We start from the raw sequence: 21,324 nt of genomic DNA on the forward strand, positions 1-21,324 counted from the left end.
GCCATGCTTTTGTGGATTTGGATGTGTGCTTTGGGTCGTTGTCGTGCTGAAAGCTGAACTTCCTCTTCGTCTTTCTAATGGACACCTGAAGGTTTTGTACCATAATTGCCTGGCATTTGGAACTGTTCATAATTCCCTCAACCCTGACTAAGGCCCTGGTTCCAGCTGAAGAAAAACAGCCCCAAAGCATGATGCTGCCACCACCATGCTTCACTGTGGGTATGGTGTTCTTTGGGTGATGTGCAGTGTTGTTTTTGCACCAAACATTCCTTGGTTCCTTCAACCTTGGTTTCATCAGACCAAGTAGTAGCCTTTAATTTAGTGTTGGGCTGGTAACCGAAATGTTGCCGTTTTAAATTGCCCAGCTGAAAGTTCTTAGTATACCCTTGAGTAACCATGTAAACATTCAGGGAGGGAGAGGTGATTGGAAGATGTATAGTAGCTAGCTGTTTAAGGAAAATGTTGGTTAAAGCCCTGACCTAACCGACTTACCATTCACGGGCTAGACATTTTTAACGGCACAATTGTGATTGTTGATTTCTTTCTTTGGCCAGTAAATCAACAGTACATGTGCTGGTCATAAAATTAGAATATCATCAAAAAGTTGATTTATTTCAGTAATTCCATTCAAAAAGTGAAACTTGTATAATGTATACATTCATTCCACACAGACAAGTTTTTTTAGAAATGTTTGCACACTGAAAAGTATGAACATGTAAAGTATGAGCATGTACAGCACTCAATACTTAGTTGGGGCTCCTTTTGCCTGAATGACTGCAGCAATGCGGCGTGGCATGGAGTCGACCAGTCTGTGGCACTGCTCAGGTGTTATGAGAGCCCAGGTTGCTCTGATAGTGGCCTTCAGCTCTTTTGCATTGTTGGGTCTGGCATATCACATCTTCCTCTTCACAATACCCCATAGATTTTCTATAGTGTTAAGGTCAGGCGAGTGTGCTGGCCAATTAAGAATAGTAAGTTGTGTTCATCTACTGCTTGAAAGATTGTCAGCACTCTTTTCAAATTGAACACTAATTTTGCTGTATTTTTCTACAGAGGCTCTCCTTAGCCATCTGTAAATAAGGTTGTCTCTGTTTTCAATACAAATCAGAGCCAGAGGATTTATTACTGTATGTTGGGTGAGTTATAAGTTGTTCCACTCACCCAATAGTGATTTCTGTTCATCAGATACATTTTTTAGAACTGTTTTTTCATTGGCAGTTGTCACAAAGTGCATATACTCAAAAATAATTGGTGCACAGTGACTATGAAAAATACACTTGTGGAAACGGAACCTAGGAAGACATTTTGAGAGGTGAAATTCATAAGAATACGTGACCTTTTTGGGCCAATAATTCTGCATTTTCCAATTACTTGTGTTTGTAAATATAGGTATGCTGAGTCTTTAGGCAGAATCCAGATCATCTGCACAAACAGGTGGACAAAGACGGGTGAGCAGGTGGCCCATCATCACTGTGTAGATCTGCGACACAACCAGGTGGCCCATCACTGTCTAGATCTGCGACACAACCAGGGGGCCCATCACTGTCTAGATCTGCGACACAACCAGGGGGCCCATCACTGTCTAGATCTGCGACACAACCAGGTGACCCATCACTGTCTAGATCTGCGACACAACCAGGGGGCCCATCACTGTCTAGATCTGCGACACAAACAGGTGGCCTATAATCACTGTGTAGATCTGCAACACAACCAGGTGGACATTGAGCAGGGACAGCTAGGAGTCAGCAGGCCAGGTAATCCTAAGACACAGTCCAAGGACTTAGGTTCTCTTTAGATTCAACAGGAAACCACATTAATTAGCAAGAGCATTCCTTAGATCCAAAAGGATAACTCAGAATTCCATGTGAACTATTGCTGCATAAAAACTAAGGACTGAGGGGGGGGGGGGGACTATATGCCATGCAGTATCCAAGTTATTTTATGTAATATTTGAATACACAGATGCATGTTTGGTATCAGTAGAAGGATAAGTGACATATGTTTTTGAGCATGTTTAGCCCGGTAGTGTTCTCAGCAGTCAGGACCCACGGTGGGACATTGTGATCCAGAACACTGATGGGCAGAATTGGGGACAGAGTGTAAGGTCCAGGCCAACCTGGAAAGAGGTTGAGATGAAGAATGGAAAACTATGATACAGGTGAGTGACCACAAAACCAAGTCTGATACCGTACAGTTTGTCTGGTTATTAATTGTTCATCTGGTTATTACCCAATTTATTTAAGCAGCAAGGCCCTTTTTATTTGGCATTCATCGTCCCACCCACCGTCAGTCTGTACAATGTTTTACATGGTCCCACCCACCGTCAGTCTGTACAATGTTTTACATGGTCCCACCCACCGTCAGTCTGTACAATGTTTTACATGGTCCCACCCACCGTCAGTCTGTACAATGTTTTACACCGTCCCACCCACCGTCCGTCTGTACAATGTTTTACATGGTCCCACCCACCGTCAGTCTGTACAATGTTTTACACCGTCCCACCCACCGTCAGTCTGTACAATGTTTTACACCGTCCCACCCACCGTCAGTCTGTACAATGTTTTACACCGTCCCACCCACCGTCAGTCTGTACAATGTTTTACACCGTCCCACCCACCGTCAGCCTGTACAATGTTTTACACGGTCCCACCCACCGTCAGTCTGTACAATGTTTTACATGGTCCCACCCACCGTCAGTCTGTACAATGTTTTACACGGTCCCACCCACCGTCAGTCTGTACAATGTTTTACACGGTCCCACCCACCGTCAGTCTGTACAATGTTTTACATGGTCCCACCCACCGTCAGTCTGTACAATGTTTTACATGGTCCCACCCACCGTCAGTCTGTACAATGTTTTACACCGTCCCACCCACCGTCAGTCTGTACAATGTTTTACACGGTCCCACCCACCGTCCGTCTGTACAATGTTTTACATGGTCCCACCCACCGTCAGTCTGTACAATGTTTTAAACCGTCCCACCCACCGTCAGTCTGTACAATGTTTTACATGGTCCCACCCATCGTCCGTCTGTACAGTGTTTTACTTTTGAGTAATTTATCAGACTTTTTACATTTGAGTAATTTATCAGACACAGAGCAACTTACAGTAGTATTTAAGATTAAATGTAACCTGGAGAATTTTAACTAGCAAACTCAAAAAGCCAGCCAACTCTCCAGTTTCCCTCAAATACAGCATGATGTGAGCGGAGATCCTGTTTTGCATGCAAGTATGCAAATCTAACGCACTTGCAAATCTTTATGGCAGTAATTTTCTTTGACCCCCACTATCAGAAATGAATGAGATCTCAAGTGAAATGAGCTGTATCTGTAAATCGCGAGTTGTCCTTGTATTTGGTGATTTGTCTGCGTAACTATGGAGTTGTGTGTGTAATTCCTAAGTCATGTACAGTACAGGCCAAAAGTTTGGACACACCTTCTCATTCAATGCGTTTTCTTTATTTTCATGACTATTTACATTGTAGATTCTCACTGAAGGCATCAAAACTATGAATGAACACATATGGAATTATGTACAAAAAAGTGTGAAATAACTGAAAACAGGTCTTATATATTAAATTCCTTAAAGTAGCCACCCTTTGCTTTTTTGATAGCGCTGCAAAACCTTGGTGTTCTCTCAATGAGCTTCATGAGGTAGTCACCTGAAATGGTTTTCACTTCACAGGTGTGCCTTGTCAGGGTTGATTAGTGAAATGCTTTCCCTTATTAATGGGGTTGGGACCATTAGTTGTGTTGCGCAGAAGTCAGGTTGATACACAGCCGACAGCCCTATTGGACAACTGTTAGAATTCATATTATGGCAAGAACCAATCAGCTAAGTAAAGAGAAACAAGTGACCATCATTACTTTAACAAATGAAGGTCTGTCAGTCTGGAATATTTGAATGTGTCCCCAAGTGCAGTTGCAAAAACCATCAAGCGCTACAACGAAACTGGCTCACATGAGGACCGTCCTAGGAAAGCAAGACCAAGAGTCACCTCTGCTGCTGAGGATAAGTTAATCCACCCTCAGAAATCGCAGGTTAACAGCAGCTCAGATTAGAGACGAGCTGAATGCCACACAGAGTTGTAGCAGCAGACACATATCTAGAAAAACTGTTAAGAGGAGACTGTGCGAATCAGGCCTTCACGGGTCAAGTAGCTGCTAGGAAACTACTGCTAAGGAGAGGCAACAAGCAGAATAGATTTGTTTGGGCCAAGAAACACAAGGAATGGACATTAAACCAGTGGAAATCTTTGCTTTGGTCTGATGAGTCCAAATTTTAAATCTTTGGTTCCAACCGCCGTGTCTTTGTGCAACGCAAAAAAGGTGAACGGATGGAATCTACATGCCTGGTTCCCACTGTGAAGCATGGAGGAAGAGGTGTGATGGTGTGGGGGTGCTTTGCTGGGGACACTGTTAGGGATTTATTCAAAATTTAAGGCATACTGAACCAGCATGTCTACCACAGCATCCTGCAGCAACATGCCATCCCATCCGGTTTGCGTTTAGTTGGACTATCATTTATTTTTCAACGGGACAATGACCCCAAACACACCTCCAGGCTGTGTAAGGGCTATTTGACCAAGAAGGAGAGTGATGGAGTGCTGCGCCAGATGACCTGGCCTCCACAGTCACTGGACCTGAACCCAATCGAGATGGTTTGGGGTGAACTGGACCGCAAAGTGAAGGCAAAAGGGCCAACAAGTGCTAAGCATCTCTGGGAACTCCTTCAAGACTGCTGGAAAACCATTTCAGGTGACTACATCTTGAAGCTCATCAAGAGAATGCCAAGAGTGTGCAAAGCAGTAATCAGAGCAAAGGGTGGATACTTTGAAGAAACTAGAATATAAGACATGTTTTCAGTTATTTCACACTTTTTTGTTAAGTACATAATTCCACAGTTATTCATTCATATTTTTCTTCAGTGAGAATCTACAATGTAAATAGTCATGAAAATAAAGGAAACGCATTGAATGAGAAGGTGTGTCCAAACCTTTGGCCTGTACTGAATGTGTAAAGATTTTATTATAATGTCATAAATAGGAAATTACGGAGCCCTTGACTGCTAAACACATAGGGCCTTATCAGGCGTGACTGACGCCTGCATGTTCCATTGTGGCACCCCAGTCTTATCTCTGGGTGGGACAGCTAAGGGCTGCCTGAGGAGAAGACCGTTAATACTTATTATCCTGACAACACAGTCCGTCATGTGTTACAGTTTTTTTCAAATGCATACACACTATTCTCTGAATAATCCCCAAATGTCCCTAAATGTATCCTGTTAACACAAATCCCATTAAAAAAAGTCTCCAAAATATTACACACACAGGGGAAATGAAATTCTGGCCTAAAAACTACACACACCGCCCTCAAAATCAAATAATCAGGTCAGATTATACGCACACAGACATCGTATCTGTTGCTCACACTGAGCATTAAGAAAACACTGTGTAGCAACATTTAATTATTTCATTAAGATGGAAGACTCTTGTAGGAAAACAAAAAGAATCCACCAACACAGCTAGCAAAGAACTTGATTTTACATTTGATCCTGGCCAGCCAAAAATATAAAAATGTATTTATACATAACATATATACATTTTATATCATCAAGCAACAAAATGGTACAGAATTGTACAGTACACATGAATGGAGTGAAAAGAAAACACTGAAACCTCAGGCCCTGTCCTGCCTGTCCTGTTGAGTCGGCCACATTTTATACCACATCACAACTGACGTGTTCTCTGGACAAGCAGCGGGGAAAAAGCGCCTCTGATGGTGGATCCATCCTTGGCATGCCTCTGCAGTGTTATCACCACAGATCTCCTCCATTACCTGGAGAAGACGCACTTACTGATGAGGGTTCCCATCAAATACCTTCCATCGCCAAGCTGAGAAAAAATCCTCAGTTGGATTGAGGGTGAATGTGGTGGAATGAGAATCATTTGGCTCTGGGGGTGGTTGGTGAGCCACGGGCCCTATGTTGTCTTTCCAAGGGTGGGAAAAAAGGTCATACACAGCATCAAGGAACACCAGAAGGACTGCAGTTAGTGTCTGTGTATAAATAGTCAATGAGTTTGTTAGCTCTCACGTGGATGCACTGAGCAGGCTAGATACTGAGCCATGGGTAGCAGAAAAGAACTGTCAAAAGACATGCATAACAAAGTAACAGAACTTTATAAAGATGGAAAAGGATATAAAAAGATATACAAAGCCTTGCAAATGCCAGTCAGTACTGTTCAATCACTTATGAAGAAGTGTCAAATTCGGGGATCTCTAGATACCAAGCCAAGGTCAGGTAGACCAAGAAAGATTTCAGCCAAAACTGCCAGAAGAATTGTTTGGGATATAAAGAAAAACCCACAGGTAACCTGAGGAGAAATACAGGCTGCTCTGGAAAAAGACGATGTGGTTGTTTCAAGGAGCACAATACGACGATACTTGAACAAAAATGAGCTGCATGGTCGAGTTGCCAGAAAGAAGCCTTAACTGCACCAATGCCACAAAAAAGCCTGGTTACATATGCCCGACAACACCTTGACACGCCTCACAGCTTCTGTCACACTGTAATTTGGAGTGACAAGACCAAAAGAGAGCATTATGGTCACAACCATAAGCGCTATATTTGGAGAGGTGTCAACAAGGCCTATAGTGAACAGAATACCACCCCCACAGTGAAGCATGGTGGTTGCTCACTGATATTTTGGGGGTGTGTGAGCTCTAAAGGCACGGGGGAACTAGTGAAAATTTATGGTAAGATGAATGCTGCATGTTATCAGAAAATACTGGCAGACAATTTGCATTCTTCTGCACGAAAACTGCGCATGGGAGACTCATAGGACTTTCCAGCATGACAATACAAATGTTCGCCGGTGGTCTCATCCTATTTAAAAAAATGACCAATGATACTGAACAGCAAAGAATAAAGACAATAAGATAAAGACTAAGAACCAAATCATTGCATAATTCTTTATCTGTTCATCCTTCTCCTCTATCTGTCTGTCCTTCTCCTCTATCTGTCTGTCTTTCTCCTCTATCTGTCTGTCCTTCTCCTCCAATACTGAGTGAGCTTCACTGACCTCTTTTAAGTTCTGTCTCAGTCTCTCTATTTCTCCATCCTTCTCCTCCATCTCTCTATCCTTCTCCTCCATCTGTCTACTGAACTCTGTCTTCATCTTTGTCTGTGAGTTCATGATGTTCCTCTGTAACTCAGGTAGGACTATCTTCATCAGGTTTCTCTCTGCTTCAACTCTGGCCTCTTCTTCATATTTCTCCTTGATCTCCTCAATCTCCTGCTTGTGTTTCTCATCCATCTCTTTCTTCTCATTTTCTCTCTTCTCTTTTAATCTCTCCAACTTTCTCTCCATCTCTTTCCTCCTATCAGATTCATTCTTTATCTCTCTCTCCATCTCTCTCTTCTTCTCTTCATCCTTCTCTTCTTTCACTTGTCTCTCTAATTCAGTGGTTTTATGATTCAGTGTTCTGATATCTCCCTCATGTTCCTGGATCCCTCCCTCGATCTTCTTTAGAGACTCCTGTAACTCCTTATCAAGTCTCTCTTTTATCTCTGTCTCCACCCTCTGTTTCCTCTCCTCCATCTCCTTCTGGATCTTTCTCTCCATCTCTCTGACCTGGGCCTCTGTCTCCTGGTAGGTCTGACTGCAGTAGAAGCTCTCTCTGTTTCCTGACACCATCTTCTCTATCTTCTCCAGTAGCTCTGGGACCGGAGTGTCATGGCTCCTGTCCTTAATGTTGAGGACATGGTATCTGCTCCCACACTTCTCTACAAGCTGCTGGAGGTCCTGACTCCCTGCTTGGAGAAACTCCTCAATGCTCTGCTCTTTTAGGCTGTCATCATTGGTGAATAGAATCACAGTGTGTCTCCAACACCCCTCCCCAAACATCTCCTCCATTCTCTCCAGCACCCCTGTCTCCTCCCCCTTGGAGGGCTCCACTGGTATGACCAGGAGGAAGGCGTGGGGTCCCGGGGCAGACAGACGGACACAGAGACCCACATCCTGTCTGATCTCCTCCAGAGAGAGTCCAGGACAGAACCAGTCTGGAGTGTCCACCAGCACCAGGTGTCTCCCACACACCTCCCCCTGTCTCCTCACACTCCTCTGGGTCACTGCAGAGGGACGGGCCTGGGCCCCAAACTCCTCCCTTCCCAGGATGGTGTTTCCTGCTGCCCTCCTCCCAGCACCAGTCCTCCCCAGCAGCACCAGTCTCAGCTCAGACCCACTGGGAGACACTGGGGAGTCTGGACTGCTGCTCTCTCCTCCCACTGTAACACAACACACATCACTGGTCAACACACTGACTCTCTGGATGATGGACCACTTTAACACACAGAAAACTACATCCACAACTCACTAAGTGGAGGTATTAGTTCTATGCTGTCTGTCCTCTTCAGTGTAATTCTGGTGTCTGTATCTGAGGTCTCTCCTCCCTCTGTAACACAACACAGGACTCAGTTCAACATTAATTTTTCAGAGGCACATTCGGAGAAGTCATGTTTGATGTTGTTTGTTGATTACTTATGTAACAGTTTTAGTTAATGTTGATGTGTTGTTATAAAATATTAGAGAAAGACTAATAAGGTTGGAAATCTGAATAAGGTTCAGATTTGAGCCCACAAGTCAAATTACACATTGAGTGATCGGTTTCACATCTGGACATAATCATACTATTTCACTTCAGACAACCAAATACAGTACAACATATACATTCACATTTGGAAATAAATACAGTGAGCAAAAACAATATCGACTGTCTGGTCGGGAGGCCTCTAGGTATCTCTATGTTGCCTGGTGGTGATGGTCAGGCCCTCTTGGCATCTCTGCCATGTGGATTTTGGTTAGTGATGGCCATTCGAGGCATTTCTTTTTCAAAATAAAAGCCATCATTGAAAGATATAAGGTAATATAGTTAACAATCTAGTATGTACATTTTATGTTTAATGTCCGTTCCAATGTTATTCTTGTCTGTTCTTTTCCACAGACTTGATTGTTAACTATATTGCCTTATACATTTCAATGATGGCTTTTATTGTGATAAAGAAAATCTAAGGGCTGTCACCATAATATCCTGCTGCTAAAATAACTCAAATGAAGCCTTGAATAACTCAAATGAGGCCATCACTTGTTTTGGTTGTCCCCAATTAGAGGCAGCTGCCCTGAGTAATCTCTAATTGAGGGGCACATTTAAATTCCTGTTATCCCACACTCTGCATGTTTCATTATTTATGCAGCCTGCATACCAGGGGGGTGTACTTAGGGATGGCCTGCATACCAGGGGGGTGTACTTAGGGATGGCCTGCATACCAGGGGGGTGTACTTAGGGATGGCCTGCATACCAGGGGGGTGTACTTAGGGATGGCCTGCATACCAGGGGGGAGTACTTAGGGATGGCCTGCATACCAGGGGGGAGTACTTGGGGATAGCCTGCATACCAGGGGGGTGTACTTAGGGATGGCCTGCATACCAGGGGGGTGTACTTAGGGATGGCCTGCATACCAGGGGGGTGTACTTAGGGATGGGAAACCGAAGCTTTCTGAGCCACTGAGGGTCGTTTCGATATAACAATGAATTACTTGAAGCTTTCCAACACAGTGCACAGCAGGGACATCTGCTGGACAAAACATAATATGACATGTTTGATTTAGAAGCATTGTATTTAACCCAGAGTGGTACATATTTCTGTGGGGTTTGCGGCCACCAGCCCTTTCCTCAGATGTTATCAGTGCATTCAAAGTAATGGTAAGAATGAATTAATTACAAAGACCATTGAAAATTGTATTACCCACAACAGGAAGAATCGAGCCCATGACCTGGTGACCAGTAGTCTGGAGTAGTATGGTTTCCCCACAGTATTAGACATGTTGATATGTTATTTGGTCTTTGGTCATTTGTGCACTGGGGGTATTGCGTTCTGGTTTGAAAATAACTTGGTCAAATGAAGGTTCGGAGGTCATGATCACATGATTATTTCCCTTTGAAGCTGTAAAGTGTCAACGTCTTTATTCACCCCAAACTTCCTTCCCTCATGTTTCCTGTCTATTACCGCTATTTTTACCCTCTGTAGTGTGTGTGTGTGTGTGTGTGCAGTGTTATGTTGTGAACGGTGCTGGTGAAACAGATTTCCAAACACTCCGATGCGATGTTGAAACATACAGTATCTCACAAAAGTGAGCACACCCCTCACATTTCTGCAAATATTTTATTATATCTTTTCATGTGACAGCAATTTAGAAATGACACTTTGCTACAATGTAAAGTACTGGGTGTACAGCTTGTATAACAGTGTAAATGCTCTGTCCCCTCAAAATAACTCAATACACAGCCATTAATGTCTAAACCGCTGGCAACAAAAGTGAGTACACCCCTAAATGAAAATGTCCAAATTGTTTCACCGTGGACAAGTCACATGATCTAAGCAAACAAAGTGCTGGTTATGTCATAATGGCCCAATCCCAATGTCCCCCCTAAACCCTAAACCCTGAACCCTCACAGACTTAACTGACAATAGCTGGTAAGTGATTGAGTGCAAGAAGCTGAAAGGGCTCAAAATGCTATAAATAGTAAAGGGACAGACCTTTGGGACTTTATTATGTTACCTTGACAACGCTGAAAAATGTTGAACACTTGTGGGTTTGGGACTTTTTATTTTACGTTTTTACTTTCTTCGCGGCCAAGGCGCTTAATAAACTGACTGCCTGATTTATATGTTTTGCACTTCTACAGAGTGGGCAAGAGGTAATTGTCAATAACAATCTATATTTGTCAATAATCATTGTACTATTTTTGGTCAAAACAGCATTGTTAAGCAAAAACTAAAATAAATCGTTGAATAAACTAGGTGTGTAATAAAGTGATTACATTCCTCTGATTTCATGTATTATATGTGCCATCTTATATCCTTGTTAATGTAGTGTAGTTTACCGTTCTTCTATTATAAAGTGTGAATGTTTATTAACAGAGTATATATAAATGACAACCTAGATTTCCCTCATTGGTTTTACTCAGTGTGTATGTTTATTAACAGAGTATATATAAATGACAACATAGATTTCCCTGATTGGTTTTACTCAGTGTGTATGTTTATTAACAGAGTATATATAAATGACAACCTAGACTTCCCTCATTGATAGGGCCGTCACGATTATGACATTTTAGCTGACAATTAATTGTCACACAAATAAAGGCAGGAGAGAGAAAAGAAAGAGTGACAGTATGTTACCCAGGAAGGTGGCTGTAGTCCGTGATTGGTGGAAATTAACCTGTTAGCTTACTGCATAGAGAAATAGTCTACTTTACACCCCTAATGTTAGTTACTCAATATCTTCACAGAAAGTTTTATATTTTGTTCCTCTTTAGCCAACATGTAATCAATGCAGGCAAACCTTTAGAAAGCTACTGATCCTAATTCAGTTTGTCCCTGTCCCTGCCTGGAGCCAGGCCCAACAGATGCAGCTTCAGGCTCAGCAGCCCTTTCTGTCCATCCCCATACCCCTGAACCAGTCCTACTCCCTGTCTGTCCATCCCCATACCCCTGAACCAGCCCTACTCCCTGTCTGTCCATCCCCATACCCCTGAACCAGTCCTACTCCCTGTCTGTCCATCCCCATACCCCTGAACCAGCCCTACTCCCTGTCTGTCCATCCCCATACCTCTGAACCAGCCCTACTCCCTGTCTGTCCATCCCCATACCCCTGAACCAGTCCTACTCCCTGTCTGTCCATCCCCATACTCCTGAACCAGCCCTACTCCCTGTCTGTCCATCCCCATACCCCTGAACCAGCCCTACTCCCTGTCTGTCCATCCCCATACCCCTGAACCAGCCCTACTCCCTGTCTATCCATCCCCATACCCATGAACCAGCCCTACTCCCTGTCTGTCCATCCCCATACCCCTGAACCAGCCCTACTCCCTGTCTGTCCATCCCCATACCCCTGGACCAGCCCTACTCCATCTCTACCCAGTTAAAGTAAATTATGTGAAGTAATAGTCACCTTCTGGTCATTAAGATCCAGGAAGTTTTCTTGAATTACTTCTAATAAATTAATTTGTTTATTGTCCCTTATGGGACAAAACTGAGAAATTGTGGGAAATACATTTATTATTATATCCTTATTTATTTTAAGTCTTTGTACTCTGTATACTTGAAACATTAGATATACTAAAATACTTGTTTTTCCTTGTAAGCAACTCATGATGTCTCTATCTGTGATCATGGCAGTAATGAATGGAATGTCGGCTGAGTGATGCTAATAATAATAATGCTCCTAGTCTCCATCTATGTGTGGAAGACAGGGCCTTGAGTCTAACAGAAACCACTAGAAGTCTCCATCTATGTGTGGAAGACAGGGCCTTGAGTCTAACAGAAACCACTAGAAGTCTCCATCTATGTGTGGAAGACAGGGCCTTGAGCCTAACAGAAACCACTAGAAGTCTCCATCTATGTGTGGAAGACAGGGCCTTGAGCCTAACAGAAACCACTAGAAGTCTCCATCTATGTGTGGAAGACAAGGCCTTGAGTCTAACAGAAACCACTAGAAGTCTCCATCTATGTGTGGAAGACAAGGCCTTGAGCCTAACAGAAACCACTAGAAGTCTCCATCTATGTGTGGAAGACAGGGCCTTGAGACTAACAGAAACCACTAGAAGTCTCCATCTATGTGTGGAAGACAAGGCCTTGAGCCTAACAGAAACCACTAGAAGTCTCCATCTATGTGTGGAAGACAGGGCCTTGAGCCTAACAGAAACCACTAGAAGTCTCCATCTATGTGTGGAAGACAGGGCCTTGAGCCTAACAGAAACCACTAGAAGTCTCCATCTATGTGTGGAAGACAGGGCCTTGAGCCTAACAGAAACCACTAGAAGTCTCCATCTATGTGTGGAAGACAGGGCCTTGAGCCTAACAGAAACCACTAGAAGTCTCCATCTATGTGTGGAAGACAGGGCCTTGAACCTAACAGAAACCACTATAAGTCTCCATCTATGTGTGGAAGACAGGGCCTTGAGTCTAACAGAAACCACTAGAAGTCTCCATCTATGTGTGGAAGACAGGGCCTTGAGCCTAACAGAAACCACTAGAAGTCTCCATCTATGTGTGGAAGACAGGGCCTTGAGCCTAACAGAAACCACTAGAAGTCTCCATCTATGTGTGGAAGACAGGGCCTTGAGCCTAACAGAAACCACTAGAAGTCTCCATCTATGTGTGGAAGACAGGGCCTTGAGCCTAACAGAAACCACTAGAAGTCTCCATCTATGTGTGGAAGACAGGGCCTTGAGCCTAACAGAAACCACTAGAAGTCTCCATCTATGTGTGGAAGACAGGGCCTTGAGCCTAGCAGAAACCACTAGAAGTCTCCATCTATGTGTGGAAGACAGGGCCTTGAGCCTAGCAGAAACCACTAGAAGTCTCCATCTATGTGTGGAAGACAGGGCCTTGAGCCTAACAGAAACCACTAGAAGTCTCCATCTATGTGTGGAAGACAGGGCCTTGAGACTAACAGAAACCACTAGAAGAAGTCTCCATCTATGTGTGGAAGACAGGGCCTTGGGCCTAACAGAAACCACTAGAAGTCTCCATCCATATGTGGAAGACAGGGCCTTTGGCCTAACAGAAACCACTAGAAGAAGTCTCCATCTATGTGTGGAAGACAGGGCCTTTGGCCTAGCAGAAACCACTAGAAGTCTCCCTTTTGGGGAAACAGCTTCATTGCAGCAGGGAGGGACTCTGTTCCTTGTATTATACAGGTGAACAGGACTCTGTTCATTATTGGGAGGAGAGCGGAGTTAGTAAAACCACCAATGGTAACATGCCCCAGCTGTCCTGTGTGAGCTTTCACCAAGTTGTCTGGGCAACCGAAATTCTATGATCACCTATCAATCAATCAAATGTATTTATAAATACCTTCCCGTGGGCTCACCACCCACAGGAGGGACCATAAGGGGTCGGTGCATAGAGGATCGGGCGGCAGTCGATGGCGGGGGCCTAGACAACCCGATCCCTGGACACGGAAAGTAGCTCTAGGGACGTGGAACATCACCTCGCTGGCGGGGAAGGAGCCTGAGATCTTGCGTGAGGTTGAGAGGTTCCGAATAGAGGTAGTCGGGATCACCTCTACTCTAAAACCACACTCCTTGAGAGAGGATGGACTCTTCACCACTCTGGAGTTGCCCATGGTGAGAGGCGGCGGGCTGGTGTGGGTTTGCTTATAGCCCCCCAGCTCTGCCGCCATGTGTTGGAGTTTACCCCGGTGAACGAGAGGGTCGTTTCTCTGCGCCTACGGGTAGGGGATAGGTCTCTCACTGTTGTTTGTGCCTACGGGCCGAATCGCAGCGCAGAGTACCCGACCTTCTTGGAGTCTCTGGGAGGGGTGCTGGAAAGTGCTCCGACGTGATTAGGAGGAACGGCCCCCCTGTTCTGAACCCGAGTGGTGTTCAGTTATTGGACTTCTGTGCTAGTCACAGTTTGTCCATAACAAACACCATGTTGAAGCATAAGGGTGTCCATCAGTGCACGTGGCACCAGGACACCCTAGGCCGCAGGTCGATGATCGTCTTTGTTGTCGTCTCATCTGACCTGCGGTCGTATGTCTTGGACACTCAGGTGAAGAGAGGGGCGGAGCTGTCAACTGATCACCACCTGGTTGTGAGTTGGATCCGATGGCGGGGGAGGAAGCTGGACAGACTTGGCAGACCCAAGCGTACTGTAAGGGTCTGCTGGGAACGTCTGGCCGAGTCTCCTGTCAGAGAGATCTTTAACTCCCACCACTTGTTTCTTTGTTCCTAAAACGAGCTTTTCTGTTTTTGTTGAGTTTAAAAGCAAGAAGTTCTCTTTCATCCACTTTCTAATTTCTGAAATGCATGCTTCCAAAGTAGCTAATTATGGGGCTTCTCCATGCTTCATGGAAATATATAACTGTGTGTCATCAGCATTACAATAAAAAATTTACATTGTGATTCCGGATAACCTCACCCAGAGGCAGCATATATAGTGAGAACAATAATGGGCCCAGAACCGGGCCTTGAGGAACACCAAAACATACCTTTGATTTGTCAGAGAATATGTCATCCACACATACAAACTGATATCTTTCAGATAAATAAGATTTAAACTATGCTAGAACATGTCCACGTAGCCCAATATGGGTTTCCAGTCTCTCTAAGAGAAGGGAGTAATCAATAGTGTCAAAAGCAGCACTAAGATCAAGAAGCAACAGGACGGATGCGGAACCTTTGTCTGAGGGCATTAGAAGGTCATTTGTTACCTTCACGAGTGCAGTCTCAGTACCACGATGGGGTCTGAAACCGGACTGGAGCATTTCTTAAATGTTATTTGTCTTCAGGAAGGCATTCAGTTGTTGGGAAACACATTTTTCTAAGGCTTTTGAGAGGAACGGGAGGTTCGCAATTGGCCTATAATTGTTAAATAAGTCTGGATCCAGATTAAAAAAATTTGGCCAAGGCTTAATTTCCGCTATATTTAGTGAGTTTGGTACACATCTGGAGGAACGGGAGCAATTTATTATGTTCAACATTGGCTGACCTAGCACAGGAAATAGCTCCTTAACTAATTAAGGAGGAGTCAGTTATTTGTTTTCTTATGGTGATGATCTTTTTATCAAAGTAGTTCATGTATTCATTACAACTAAAGTGAAGACCCACTTCACTTGTTGAGCTTTGTTTATTTGTTAACTTTGAAACTGTATCGAAGAGAAATGTTGGATTGTTTTTGTTCACCTCAATCAGGTTGGAGAAATAAGCTGATTGAGCAAATGTGAGGGAATTTTCGGTATTGTACTGTACCGTCTATCCAGGCTAGTCTAAATACTTCCAACTTGGTGGAGCGCCACTTTTGCTCCAATTTTCTGGATGCTTGATGAGTGCTCTAGTATTGTACCAGGGAGCAAGTTTCTTGTTGCATATTTCTTTTGTTTTTAGTAGTGCAGCTGTATCTACTGTATTTCGCATTGTTGAGTTTAGATCCTCGATTTGATCTTATTTACTCTGTCGTTGATGAGCGAGTAAGAATATCAAGAAATCTATTTGTAGCCCGAGAATGTATTGTACAGCTTTTGAAACTCATTGTTTTATAGAGCAAGTGGATTTCTTGTTTTAACGGTAAATGTAATAAGACAGTGATCTGATATTCCAGGGTTTTGGGGAGAAATTATTAGATCTACAATATCTTTCTCGTGACAGGACTAAATCTAAGGTATGAGTATAGCCAGGAGGAGATGCCACATTTAGGGCAGTGAACTCATCAGGCTTTAGCCACGTTTCACACAAGCCAATAACATCTAATTTATGATCAGAGATAAATTAATTTACTGCAACTTCCTTTGGAGCAAGAGATCTAACATTTAGGAGTCCCATTTTGAGATGCGAGTTGATACAGTCATTTTTATTTGTGACCGAGGAAGGCTTTATCTTAATAAGGTTGTTTTTGTTAGCTCTACCTTGTTTAACTTTTCTCAGCCTGGAACAAGTCACAGTGGCAATAGGTAAAGCTGTACTAACTACTCTGGCTATGCTATTGACAGACTCTACTATGCTAGCAGGCTGGCTAACAGCCTGCAGCCTGACCTGCACCCTATCTCATGTTAAGGCTATAGGAGTGAGACTCCTGTCAATGTTCCTAGATAAAAGAAGAGCACCACTCCAGCTAGTATGGAGTCCGTCGCTCCTCAGCAGATCAGGCCTGGCCCTATTTCTGGGAGTGTCCCAAAAAGAGAGACAGTTATCTACAAACTCTACCCCCTGTGACTCTACCTCTTTATTTCCCTATATATTTGTAGAATATTAATCTTCGGTAAAATAACCAGAGAACGTTCAAAGAGAGACAATAGGATGTTTCTCTGTCCCTTCTAAAATAAAACCAGTCTATCAAGTTGATTTCACATAGCTCTAGTCTCCTAGATGACTGGCCTATAAGATTTGTGTTTAGGTGACATGAATAAGATATCAAAAAAGAGTAGTTATTAGAAAAAGAGGTTCGAAATAAATAGGCTGTGAACAGCGAGTCTTTGGTGGTCTTTCCCGAGGGATGTAGTGGGGCTATTGAGTTGATTTGAGGAGTTATTAGAAAAATATTTTGGAATTTAGTTTTGTGAATAATCATTTAGCCGAATACATTTGAAGATTTACCTTTTAGATTTACATTTGATGAATTAACCTACACAATAAGCTCCTATTGAAATGGGGTAATGTGTGATAAGTAGCCTATATCGTTTGTATTATGTGTCAATAAGAGCCTAATTAAGTTTCTGAATTGTCATGACAATCTTTAATTTCATTTGTAAGTTCATTCTAATTCAACCAAGGTCTGGTCATTCATTTGGGAGTTTTGTGCGTTCATCCATGGATGTCAGGCATTCAGTGAGGGCTGATTAGCGCCTGGGTACCATTTGGTTACCAACGCTAAGTGGTGTGGAAAACAGGGTAAAAAAAAACTGGCAAATAGTCTCTAAATAGTTTTTTGTTGGTCCGTTTAGAATTCTGACAACGGAATAAAGTAATACACACATATTTAGGAAAAAGGAGGGTGTAGCTTTCAAAATGGCAGTTTTATTGTAATTACAAACTCAATCGCCAATTGGCAGTTCTAGTGTTAACAGATTAACAAACTGACAGAGGACCCAATGATCTACTGACACCATTTAAAGATTGGTGCCACAAACAAATAAACAAAGACTACATTCCCTCTCCCACATTGACAACAGTACCAACACCTCTGGCATTCCTCCTCTTGTCTAAACAAACAAATAGTAATTTCTACAACATGATACACCACTATGATGCAGAAACACATAGACAGCTGCAGTAGAAAAGCTAACAGTGTGGTGGTAGTTGACCATGGTGGAAGAGACAAGGTTACAAGTTCTGTAGAGTAGTGTTTCGCAAAGTTGCATGGGACAAAACAAACATTAGACATAAAAGGAGGAAAGAAGAGAGTGGGTATAGAGGAGGAGGATTTTAACGTTCAGTCTGAGTAAAGGTTTAGTCAAAAAAACATAACAACCATCTTTAGCAAACACCCAAATGAATCAAAACAATTGTTTGCAAAAAGGAAGATTAATATCCTGGAATGGCCCAGTCAGAGCCCAGATCTCAGTCTTGTAGAACAAGGTTAACCTGTTTATCTTGTTTTTAAATGTTTATGTAATAATAAAGATATGTGGAGTCAGTGTACAGGGACAGGAGTGAGGTTGAATAAAGAAAAGCAGGTGTTTACCTGTAAGTTTGTACCTGAGTCAAGAAAGCTTTGGTATGTAGATCATGTGAATGATCATTGCTGAGTGTTCAGTAACAATGTTGTTGAGATACTGTATGTCTGAATTTACTTGGCGTTTTCATTTAATAGTGGGACAATGGATTTAAAGAATTTCGCTTTTTAATTAAAGCGAAGGATATGAAAACCATTAAAGGTTAAAACTATGGGAAACTAGGAAAATATACACCAGCATTATTTTAACACTCAATGTTTTGTACACTGCTAAAAAAAACCTTATTGAACACAGTCAAAAAATCTTTACTGTGTATTGTGTAATTCATTGAAACCAAAATGACATAACAATGGTCTAGGGAAACCAAAATCACCAACCGATTGAGGGCTGGATTCAAACTCACACCAAAAATTGAAGTAAACAATTGAAACCACAGGCTGTTCCAACTTGTGTGAATTTCATCACGGCAACTCGTAATGTGACTCAGTAGTGTGTATGGACCCCACGTGCCTGTATGCACTCTTGACAACGTCTGGCCATGCTCCTGATGAGATGGTGGATGGTGTCCTGGGGGATCTCTTCCCAGACCTGGATCAGGGCATCAGTGAACCCCTGGGCAGTCTGTGGCGCTACTTAGTGGTGTCAGATGCACTGATACGTAATGTCCCAGAGGTTCTCAATTAGATTCAGGTCTGGGGAACGTGAGGGCCAGTCCGTGGCATCAATGCCTTCGTCATCCAGGAACTGCCTACACACTCTGGCCACATGAGGCCAGGCATTGTCCTGTACCAGGAGGAACCTATCCTAATAATCATTCCAACATTACTGGTCATGTCTCTTGATTGTCGTTAGTGATGAATGTGATGAACACTAATACTTCGCTGATGACATCACCTTTTTGTGGTATTTGATTGGATAATGTGACAGATGGGGATTTGAAAGTAATCGTGATTATATGGTGATTATAACTAATATTTCTGTTTCATATTATCATTATTCATGGATCCATTATTGAATACTGGATCAGGAACCTTCATTTTGAGGGAGTAATTACTTGTGTTACATAGCGCCACCTCTTCTCATTGCTGACCACACACAAAGGAGAGGAATTTCTGGACATCATTATTTTCCTGTCTATAAATTTGAAGGTTGTACCTCAACAACCAAATTTTATGGAATTAAATTTTTCTGAGTGGCGTAATCCGTGGCATTTTGTCAAATCCTGCAGTGTGACCCAAAACCCTCTCTCTCAACTGCAAAATGGACACTTCATTTTCATTATTGGCCTCATCTGTGTTTCTGATCACTGTGCCTATTTAAGTTCCTTTTTTCCATTGTCTTGTTGGTTTTTGTTTGGATTCTGTTCCATGTAACATTGTTCTGTTTTCATGTCATGTTTTCAGTTTCTGTTCTCAAGTTCTGTTTTGTTTTAGTCCTTGGTTCGCCCTGCATCTGCCTCCATTCTCAACATTACACGTTATAGCTTGTTAAAATCCTAGCATATTTATCTTGACATTTTATACATGTTGTGATGGTAAAGAAATATGATTTTCTTTAACCCTTCACACTGAAGTCCTGTGCCAACCAATGAAAACTATCAGTTGGGAACCCCTAGTCTACCACACAGAACTAACATCATCGTTTTATTCCATAGGTCCTAGTGCAGACTTCAACAAGAGACCAAGGAGAAGAAGTTAAAGATGGAGGTATCAGCAGTCAAGCTTGGTCAGTATAAGAGAGTCTGAAGGAGATTGAACTCAGCAACTAGGATTCACTAGATTGTGACGCCAAGGCAAACCAATTCATTGGTGCCAATTCTACCATCCTCAATTGGACGTGTGGGCCCAGAGATTTTAATCTTTGTCTTCCATTGATCATTCAGGGGTCCCAATGTCATCCAGTTAAATGGACAAATTAATTAATGTAGGTCTGTCAATCATTCAGATAATTATGGGGTTCAACTTAAATACCTGTTGATAGCATGAAACTGAATTTACATTTATTGTTATTTGTTTCCAAATAATTACGGTCAGAAATCATCTGTTATGTAAGCGAGGAATACATTTAACAAAATGTATGCCCATCCTCAGAGTTGAAGTTAGAAAGAGAAGCAAACAGTAGGCATGAAGAAGAAAAAGAAAAGCTAAAGGGAAAATATAGAGTTAAGAAGACATTGAAGGAATCTGAAGAGAAGATAAAGGAGAAGGACTCAACTCTGGAGGAGATGAAGAAGACATTGAATCTGAAGAGAAGATAAAAGAGAAGGGCTCAACTCTGGGGGAGATGAAGAAGACAGAAGAGAAGCATCTAAAGGAAAAAGACAGAAAAGTAAACTTGGTAAGAATATTAAACCTATTTTAATAATTCTACCCAACTCTAACATTATTGACTCAATATGATTATATGAATAATATGATTATAATCTGTTGTTTTTGACTTTCCATGAAATTATATGGTGGAACTCATTATAACATTTGGAAGAATAGCTCAACTCTAAGGTTTTAGAGTCTTTACCACATTATGAATATGATAAAAGACTTAGGTTATTGAATCTCCACAAAGTTATTAATATTGTTGAACATATTTCTAGTCTTAACACATAATGTACATCCTACATTTCTGCCATTATTTTCAGCTCAACAGTTGAGCGATTTGAAGTTTGAAATGGAGAAACTGAAAACAAAAACCTCAGTCCTGAAGACCGGTGAGTGACATACTGTAACTTTCTGGACTAACAGTTGTTTGGCTTTCTAGCAGCTGCTGGGCAATTCAAACAAATTACTGTTTAATGGGCTATAACAGTGTGGCTGCAGCATGTCTACTTTCCATGGGTAATGGGAATGTCAACAATCCACACGGCACTAGGGGGATCGTACAACAGCCTTTATTGTTCCAATGACCATGGTTTCTGTAATGTGGACTGTGAAATAGGTGGATGCAGAAGTGTGATGGGTTTATGTCACCTTATAGAGTGATTCTTCCAGACTTCTGCCAGTGTGTGATGATCTTTTAGACTCAGATGATGACGCATTTCCCAGGAAGGGACAAGTTTGTGATGATCCTGCCAACTGCCCCAGCACCTTGTT

General features: G+C 42.5%; 1 protein-coding gene and 1 long non-coding RNA gene across 2 annotated transcripts; one reads left to right on the forward strand and one right to left on the reverse strand.

Annotated features, from left to right (window-relative positions):
- Nucleotides 1–5,151: 5,151 nt before the first annotated feature.
- LOC117594243 (GTPase IMAP family member 9-like) lies at nucleotides 5,152–9,420 on the reverse strand. Its single transcript, XM_034291356.1, has 4 exons — nucleotides 9,372–9,420; nucleotides 7,635–8,287; nucleotides 7,163–7,523; nucleotides 5,152–5,162 (listed from the first exon to the last, which is right to left on the reverse strand). Exons 1-4 carry the CDS (start codon nucleotides 9,418–9,420, stop codon nucleotides 5,152–5,154), a joined length of 1,074 nt encoding a protein of 357 aa, XP_034147247.1.
- A 10,319-nt stretch (nucleotides 9,421–19,739) lies between these two features.
- LOC105009491 lies at nucleotides 19,740–21,117 on the forward strand. The gene is made up of 3 exons (XR_004575627.1): nucleotides 19,740–19,963; nucleotides 20,329–20,575; nucleotides 20,874–21,117. It is a non-coding gene; the product is annotated as an uncharacterized LOC105009491 (long non-coding RNA).
- The last annotated feature ends 207 nt before the right edge of the window (nucleotides 21,118–21,324 follow it).

The sequence above is a fragment of the Esox lucius genome, chromosome 3 (genome assembly GCF_011004845.1).
Source record: "Esox lucius isolate fEsoLuc1 chromosome 3, fEsoLuc1.pri, whole genome shotgun sequence".
NCBI lineage: Eukaryota > Metazoa > Chordata > Actinopteri > Esociformes > Esocidae > Esox > Esox lucius.

What these genes read in the sequence shown, in the direction of transcription:
- LOC117594243 (XM_034291356.1), bottom strand. Translation starts at nt 9,420, where the DNA reads ATGCAGGCCATCCCTAAGTACTCCCCCCTGGTATGCAGGCCATCCCTA. An exon ending in GGTATGCAGGCCATCCCTAA is followed by an intron (nt 8,288 to 9,371) that starts GTACACCCCCCT and finishes GTTGTGTTACAG; the next exon opens with TGGGAGGAGAGAGCAGCAGT. An exon ending in ACCAGGAGACAGAGGCCCAG is followed by an intron (nt 7,524 to 7,634) that starts GTCAGAGAGATG and finishes TCTCTAAAGAAG; the next exon opens with ATCGAGGGAGGGATCCAGGA.